The following is a 9,180-nucleotide window of genomic DNA, read 5'->3' as shown; positions in this document are numbered from 1 at the left end:
AGTTATGTGCATCCGTTCAAGCACACCCTTCTCACTAACCTGTGGTGAGTTATTCACACCCTTCTCACTAACCTGTGGTGAGTTATTCACACCCTTCTCACTAACCTGTGGTGAGTTATTCACACCCTTCTCACTAACCTGTGGTGAGTTATTCACACCCTTCTCACTAACCTGTGGTGAGTTATTCACACCCTTCTCACTAACCTGTGGTGAGTTATTCACACCCTTCTCACTAACCTGTGGTGAGTTATTCACACCCTTCTCACTAACCTGTGGTGAGTTATTCACACCCTTCTCACTAACCTGTGGTGAGTTATTCACACCCTTCTCACTAACCTGTGGTGAGTTATTCACACCCTTCTCACTAACCTGTGGTGAGTTATTCACCATTTCTGACGAACAAATAAGGTTTTGTATGTAAGATGGCTACATAATGAGCAAAATGATTGATTATTATATTATTATTTGTGCCCTAGTCCTATAAGAGCTCTTTGTCACTTCCCACGGGCCAGGTTGTGGCAAAACTCACACTCATTCTTATGTTTAATAAATGTATCGTATAGTGTGTGGCAGGCTTACAATGATGGCAAACAACATTTGAGAGTGAATATTCGAAGGGGTACGGAACTATAAAAAGTTTGGGAACCACTGCCCTAGTGGATCATATCTTCAGACGTTATCGCAACCAATTAAAGACGACCATACTTTAGTGGGCAGAAACAGGAAGAATATGTGTATGTGCCACTCTTTACATGAGTCATTTATGAGTGCAATAGAATGCAGTCTTCAGTCTCATAAGTTGCTGCTCATAGTAAAGTCTCTTGGCATAGTTGATTTCTTGAGAGATTTTTGCAGCAAGATTCTCGCTCTTCACATGAACCTATGAGGACATTAGGGAGAATTAGACTGATTTAACATTGTGGCAACCTATGAAAATCCTTAGCAATATTAGCAAAGTAAATACTTTTGTTTCTGAGTGAAAAAGTAAAACAAATACATAATTCTTGGACATTATAGGCTAGAATGTGCATAAATAAATGAAATAATAATGAATTATGGTCTTAATAATTGTATTAACACTACAGAAGAGTTCTTTTGGGTTGTGGAAGCCTTACCATAGGCTTCTGTTGGGAAGGGCATGGCTACGCCACTGCTGGTGCTGAGCACGCATCCTGAGTACAGGTGGGGGCTGAGCACGCATCCTTGTGGGGCCCCAGTGTTGAGGATCAGCGAAGTGGAGGTGTTTTTTCCTACCTTCACCACCTGGGAGCAGCCTGTCAGGATGTCCAGGACGCAGTTGCACAGGGCAGGGTTCAGACCCAGGGCCTCGAGCTTAATGATGAGCTTGGAGAGTACTATGGTGTTGAACGCTGAGCTATAGTCAATGAACAACATTCTTACATAGGAATTCCTCTTGTTCAGATGAGAGAGGGCAGTGTGTGGTGCGATGGCGATTATATCGTCTGTGGATCCATTTGGGTGGTAAGAAAATTGAAGTGGGTCTAGGGTGTCAGGTAAGGTAGAGGTGATATGACCCTTGACAATAATAACTAAAATAAAACATTTAACTAGCCAAGTCAATGAAGAATAAATTCTTATTTACAATGACGGCCTACCCTGGACGACGCTGGGTCAGTTGTGCGCCGCCCTATGGGACTCCCAATCACGTCCGGATGTGATACAGCCTGCATTCGAAGCAGGGACTGTAGTGACGCCACTTGCACTGAGATACAGTGCCTTACACCGCTGACCCACTCGGGAGCCCTAATGCACTTCATTATGACAGGAGTGCTACGAGGCGATTGTCAATTCGTTCAGTTACCTTGGCTTTCTTGGGTACAGGAAAAATGGTGGACTTCTGGAAGCAAGTAGGGACAACAGACTGGGAGAGGGAGAGATTGAATATGTCCGTAAACACTCCTGCCAGCTGGTCTGCGCATGCTCTGAGGACACGGCTAGGGATGCCGTCTGGGCCGGCAGCCTTGCGAAGGTTAACACGTGTAAATGTCTTACTGACGTCGGCCACAGAGAAGGAGAGCCCACAGTCCTTGGTAGCGGGCTGTGTCGGTGGCACTGTGTTATCATCAAAGCGGGCGAAGAAAGGTGTTTAGCTTGTCTGGAAGCAAGACGTCTGTGTCCGCGACGTGTCTGGTTTTCCCTTTGTCGTCCGTGACTGTCTGTAGACCCTACCACATACCCTAGCACACATGCATGAGCCGTGTAAAATACATGCACACACACATGCTAACGTAAACAAACATGGTGTGAGCAGCAGTCCCATTGGAAGAGTGAAGTGTGGACCAGAAAGCCCAGAGGCTGAGCTGAGTATTTGGCTGGTTAACACCTCTAGGGTCAGAGGTAAAGGGCTCTGCTGGCTCTCTGGATTTATTAGCCTGTGAGGTGACAAATGCTCTCAGGCCCAGCGGAGATACTGGATACAGGCAAGTGCCCCGTCTGTGCCAGGGATTTCATGTCTCTTTCTCACTCTAGAAATACTAAATATGTATTAATGAACTTAAAACGAACTTCAATCGAAATATAACTCAACTTTATTCCATGTGACGCAATATTAATCAGAGATCGCTGTTTCTCCAAACCTTCAGCTGTCTTTTTCAAAACACCTTCAGCAGGCTTTTGTTCCAGCCCATCACTAACCCACCTGACTCATCAACTCATCGTGGTCTAAATGAAATACTATGATGAGTGGAATCGAGTGTGTTAGAGCTGGGTTGGAAACAAAATCCTGCACACACTGTGGCCACTGTGACTGGCCAGATAGTGGCTTAACTGGGAGCTCAGAGCAGGAGTGTGACTCACAACTCAGAGTGGATGTTGTCAGTGAGGTGGAAGAGCTGCTCCTGTCCGTAGGCTTGGGTGGAGGAGGAGCGGGCCTGCAGGCCCTGGGGTCCCTTACAGCAGCTGGGCTTCCTCACCCGCAGCACTCTCCACCTTCTGTGGGAACACAGAGCATCGTCGGCAGTAGTCAGTGTAGCTGCTAAATACAGAGGATCAATATAAGAAAAGCTCAGCATAGCAGCTTTAACCAAATACACAGCATCAACTTAACAGCTTCGCACAGCAGCGTTTACATAGCAGTCAAATACAGAGTATCAATATGTTAGGTCAACATGGCAGCTCAACACAGTGCGTAAGGTGGTATATAGAGCAATATTTGAGACTGATTCCGACTGGAAAGGACCTGTGAGGCTGTTGAGAGGTGAATAGGTCACACAGTGCCTTAGTGCCAGCCGGCCGGTGCCAGGCCCAGGTCTGGTCTCACTTCCCCTTCAGACGACCCCCCCCCTCATCACCCCCTCTTTTTCCTGGCTGCCAGAGTCAGCCCAGGCCCGGCTGGAATTCCCACATCTGGCTTGAATCTTCCCGGGCTGCAGTCTTTTGATTAGGGACCAATGGGGCTCAGTGAATTTACAAAGACGGCACTGTGCTGCTCTGCTCTACTGGGCTGGGCTGCGGGGGTTTGCTTTTCTTGGGGCGAGACAGGTTCCAGGATGTCTGCAGCTGGAGCCGCTGCTAAGGTGGGATGGGAGCTTGTGGGAAGGCTGGGCGCCGGGAACCAGGGGGCTGTAGGTCTCCTCTGGCTGGCTGGCTGGGTAGGTAGGTGGGTGTGTGTGGACAAAGAGACGGAGAGAGGCGCCGGCCGATGTCAGCCACAGGTGAAATATTGGGGGGAAAAACCACAGCTCAACAGCTTCATATCAGTGTGAATAGCTTAGGACAAGCCAGGTCGACTAGAATGGCAGTGTAGCTTTGGTTCAGGCTCAGGGGCCTGGAGGAGGACCAGCCTGCCGTCAGGAGTTCAGGCCCTAGCCCAGCACAAAAACACACACTAACTAACTCCAGTCGTTTTCCTCCAGGAGACAGCACTACCCAGTCTCCCACATTGCCCCTGGCCATAGGCTCTTCATGTAGTTCAGAGAGGATCGGATGGATAATTCATGCATATGCTAATAACTCCACTATGCCATCTAGAAGGCTGGGTGGAATTTGTGCTGTATTAGTTACACACTTCTCCCATTCTCTCAAGTGCCTAGGAGGCTAGGGGTATTGGTGGGATTGGGCAGAAAGAAGTGAGGTCTGGGCAAGATGAACACTGAACAGCATTAGGCTCAAGTGTGTTTTGTTATGGCATGCATGGTAGAGAGGTATAGTTGGTTAAAAGACAATATACACTACCGTTCAAAAGTTTGGGGCCACTTAGAAATGTCCTCGTTTTTGAAAGAAAAGCGAATTATTTGTCCATTAAAATAACATCAAATTGATCAGAAATACAGTGTAGACATTGGGCTAGGCGTGCCGCTAGCGCTCCACCTCGACAACATCCGGTGAAATTGCAGAGCCCGAAATTCAAAATTCGCAATATTAAACATTCATGAAAATACGAGTGTCTTACATCGTTTAAAAGCTTAACTTCTTGTTAACCTCTTGAAGCTAGGGGGCACTATTTTTATGTTTGGAAAAATAATGTTCCCAAAGTAAACGGCCTATTTCTCAGGACCAGATGCTAGAATATGCATATAATTGACAGATTAGGATAGAAAACACTCGAAAGTTTCCAAAACGGTCAAAATATTGTCTGTGAGTATAACAGAACTGATATTGCAGGCGAAACCCTGAGGAAAATCAAACCAGGAAGTGGCTTCTATTTTGAAAACTCCATGTTCCATAGCCTGCCTTTGCTCCATTTAAAGGGATATCAACCAGATTCCTTTTCCTATCGCTTCCTCAAGGTGTCAGTCTTTAGACATAGTTTCAGGCTTTTATTTTGAAAAGAGAAAAAACAACATTGCGTCATTGTATGGCCGGGTGCCAGCAGCATTTTGCTTGGAGCAACAGAGTTTGGGCAGCCATTGCCTTTCCCTCTCCTACTGAGAAAGACAGTTGCGGTTGATATATTATCGATTATATATTTTAAAAACAACCTGAGGATTGATTATAAAAAACGCTTGACATGTTTCTGTGGACATTATGGATACTATTTGGAATTTGTCTGCGTTGTCGTGACCACTCTTTCCTGTGGATTTCTGAACATAACGCGCCAAACAAAAATGAGGTATTTTGGATATAAAAATAATCTTTATGGAACAAAAGGAACATTTATTGTGTAACTGGGAGTCTCGTGAGTGAAAACAAGGTAAACATTTCATTTGATTGCTTTTCGTGACCAAGCTACTTGATGCTAGGTGTACATAATGTTTTGTCGAGCGATCGATAAACTTACACAAATGCTTGGATTGCTTTCGCTGTAAAACATTTTCAAAATCTGACACAACAGGTGGATTAACAAAAGGCTAAGCTGTGTTTTGCTATATTGCACTTGTGATTTCATGAATATAAATATTTTTAGTAATATTATTTGAAAGTGGCGCTATGCAATTCAGCGGTTGTTGATGACAATTATCCCACTAAAGGGATGGGTAGCGTCAAGAAGTTAATCCAGCCGCTTTGTCAGATTTCAAAAAGGCTTTACGGTGAAAGGACAGCGCCCCGCGTACAAAAGCATTACAAACATTTTCCTAACAAGCAGAGGCGTCACGTCACGAAAGTGAGAAATAGCGATAAAATAAATCACTTACCTTTGAAGATCTTCCTCTGTTTGCAATCCCAAGGGTCCCAGCTACATAACAAATGGTTGTTTTGTTCGATAAAGTCCTTCTTAAAGTCCCAAAAAAGTCAGTTTAGTTGGCGCGCTTGATTCATTAATCCACCGGTTTCCCTCATTCAAAATGTATACAAATGAATTCCAAAGGTTACCAATAAACTTTGCCCAAACAAGTCAAACAACGTTTCTAATCAATCCTCAGGTACCCTAATACTTAAATAAACAATAAAATGTAAGAGTAGTATGTTCATTCCCGGAGATAAATAACGAAGTGCACGCCCTCATCCATGTGCGCCACAACACTACAGCCAAAATGGGAGCCACCTCGAAAACCTTCCAATTCTAGCTTATTTTTCAAAAAACAAGCCTGAAACTCTTTCTAAAGACTGTTGACATCTACTGGAAGCCTGCAATCTGCAATCTATGAGGTATTCCATTGATTTTCCCATAGACAGCCATTACAGTGAGTGGTGAGCTCAAAAAGAAAAAGTCTGGGTGGATTCTCCTCGGGTTTTTGCTTGCCATATCAGTTCTGTTATACTCACAGACATTATTTTAACAGTTTTGGAAACTTTAGAGTGTGTTTTCTATTTCTATTATATGCATATCCTAGCTTCTGGGCCTGAGTAACAGGCAGTTTACACCTCAGTCATCCAAACAGGCAGTTGAGCACCTCAGTCATCCAAACTTCCGAATACTGCCCGCTATCCCTAAGAAGTTACAACATTTATAAATGACTATTGTAGCTGGAAACAGATGATTTTTCATGTAATATCTACATAGGCATACAGAGGCCCGTTATCAGCAACCATCACTCCTGTGTTCCAATGCCACGTTGTGTTAGCTAATCCAAGTTTATAACTTTAAAAGGCTAATTGCCTTTTCATTAGAAAACCCTTTTGCAATTATGTTAGCACAGCTGAAAACTGTTGTTTAAATAAAGAAGCAATGAAAATGGTCTTCTTTAGACTAGTTAAGTATCTGGAGTATCAGCATTTGTGGGTTCAATTACAGGCTCAAAATGGCCAGGAACAGACTTTCTTCTGAAACTCGTCAGTATATTCTTGTTCTGAGAAATGAACACTATTCCATGTGAGAAATTGCCAAGAAACTGAAGATCTCGTACAATGCTGTGTACTACTCCCTTCACAGAACAGCGCAAACTGGCTCTAAACAGAATAGAAAGAGGAGTGGGAGGCCCCGGTGCACAACTGAGCAATAGGACAAGTACATTAGAGTGTCTAGTTTGAGAAACTGACGCATCACAAGTCCTCAACTGGCAGCTTCATTAAATAGTACCCGCAAAACACCAGTCTCAATGTCAACAGTGAAGAGGCGAGTCCGGGATGTTCTTTTGCCCATCTTAATCTTTTATTTTTATTGGCCAGTCTGAGATATGGCTTTTTCTCTGCAACTCTGAATTGAATTGCACGTACCCCTGGGGGAATACCTGGTCTAGAAGATACAGAAGTTTATAACTTGCTATGCTGGTGGAATAACCCCCATCCTCTTAGAGATGTGGAATGGTGATCATGCTAAAACACATTCCGTACCAGTGTGTAGATGGCTTGTGGCGAGACACCTCATTAGCATGTCTGTCTGGTATTTCTTACGCAGGGTTGACAAAATAAAACAATTCCTCTCCTCTCACTTTCCATCCCTGTGGTTTCACTGTCAAATCTCTGCTATTGCCATGCTCATTTTCAATGTTGGGATAGAAAGAGAATAGGTGAACTTGTGTTTGCTTTGTGCATACTGTAGATTTTGCCCTGGTTCAGTTGAATAGATTGAATAAGTGTCTAAATCTGATGCCATGACTCTGGACATTGGATAATAAATGAATAACATCTCTAACAGATCACCAACAACGCTACCTAGGTCAATTATGACTGTATATAGTTCCCATTTGTGGGTTTTGAAAATGTGGGTCTAATGTTCTGTTTCTCCTCATTGCAGTGTAGTGTATTTGTAGTGAAGGAATGTCTGGGACTGGGTTGACAGTGTGCTGAGGGGGTGTGAGGAGTGCTTCTCTCCCCCTTTGTTTGGGAATTGTAATTGAGCTGGCTCTAGAGGGCTGCCAGGACCGAGGGAAGGGGAGTGTGAGTGAGTGAGTGAGAGAGAGAGAGAGAGAGAGAGAGAGAGAGAGAGAGAGAGAGAGAGAGTGTGTGTGTGTGTGTGTGTGGGGGGTTCATGAGCAGGGCAGGAGAGCAGGGGAGCGCAGATCATCCAGCAACTTCTGCTTCTCATTGACTTGTTTGTTTCCTGGTGTGTGTGTGTGTTCCCGGAGACGTGGTCTGAGCAGTCATACAGAGGGTAAAGGGAGAGAGCTTCATGTACTCTTGGCTGTCTAAGTGTTTTTCCGGACTGCCTATGTCCAACCGGTGAAAATGAAGTACAAATCTATATACTTTTGGGGGGACGTTTTCAGTGTAAACTTAAATGACAAACCAGATAGAAAGTATGTAGAAAAGAGAATGGAGCTATATATATATATATTTTTTTTTAAATAAGACCATCTATTAGGACTAACAATCAACGAAATAAAAGCTAGACAGTCAGGGAAAATCTATCATTTAAATGATACATTCAGGAGTATTTTTGTCTTGGCATGAGCCGGGCCCTCGTTGATTTTGTTATAAAATGTTTGAGTCCCTCATAGCATAAGCCATGGAAATTAGCCATTGAAATTAGATTTAAAACTGCACACTTTTCTCTCCGCCACATGAAAAAATGTGTAGAATTGCAGGAAATTTGCTTTCAAACAGCAAAGAAAATTCACTGCGGCCAACAGGAGGGCCTCTAAAATCCCACGCCAATGGCCACAGTGAAGAAGGTTATGTGATGAGAAACTCAACTACAGTAGGGAGAACTGTCTGTAAACTCCCCATCATTCCCTTAGATAATTTCACAGCTTTTCTTCTGTACGCGATGGTATCACATCAATATCACTGCTTGATTAATAGGCATGATAGTGTCGGGGGGAGCATATGTGTGTGTGAGACTATGCAAGTCTGTTGGTATGTGCAAGTGAGAGTGTAAGTATAAATGTGTGTGTGAAAACGTAAGTGTGTGTGTTTAGTCTCTACATGTGTGTGAGTGTGTTATGAGTGGGTGTGATAGAGTGGTCAGAGTGTCCTTTGTGACCCATGATTCTAGCACATTCTCTCGGGTGAACTCTGGCTGAACTCGTGGACACACTGTGGCAGGCACGCTTCGGATTCCCCCTCCCTCATCCCCCCCTTTCTCTCCTCTCTACTCATGTCCTTTCCCTCTCTTCTCCCATACCTCCCCTCCTCTCCTGAATAGCGCCTCGCTAGTACAGAAACAGTTCATCTGCAGGTCTCTTCGCTTTCCCTGTACACACACACACACACACACACCCGCGTCACTAATCAACCCCTCACATGCGAGCACACACACCTCCCACACACACAGAAACACACACACCCTTTCATAGTCAACAAGCCTATACATGCACGTGTCCCCCCCTCAACACACACCTCCCACAGAGACACGCATGAGTGCCATCTGTTATCTTTACCATTCCAAGTACACAAATA

The 9,180-nt window shown here is 44.3% G+C and overlaps 1 protein-coding gene across 5 annotated transcripts in view; it reads right to left on the bottom strand.

Annotated features, from left to right (window-relative positions):
* Window positions 1–2,531: 2,531 nt before the first annotated feature.
* Window positions 2,532–9,180, bottom strand: part of LOC118360430 (intermembrane lipid transfer protein VPS13D-like) — a 30,045-nt gene continuing 23,396 nt past the window's right edge. For all 5 annotated transcript variants that reach the window (XR_008083452.1, XR_008083453.1, XR_008083451.1 and 2 more), the window contains one exon: window positions 2,532–2,952. Coding sequence is in view for 2 of the 5 variants with exons in the window: in XM_052482964.1 (XP_052338924.1) it covers window positions 2,814–2,952 (139 nt within the window). In the remaining 3 variants the exon portion in view is untranslated. The remainder of the gene's footprint in view (window positions 2,953–9,180) is intronic.

Source organism: Oncorhynchus keta, chromosome 28, assembly GCF_023373465.1.
Source record: "Oncorhynchus keta strain PuntledgeMale-10-30-2019 chromosome 28, Oket_V2, whole genome shotgun sequence".
Lineage (NCBI taxonomy): Eukaryota > Metazoa > Chordata > Actinopteri > Salmoniformes > Salmonidae > Oncorhynchus > Oncorhynchus keta.
The sequence above is the reverse complement of the archived record's forward strand: the minus strand, read 5'-3'. Positions and strand labels throughout refer to the sequence as shown.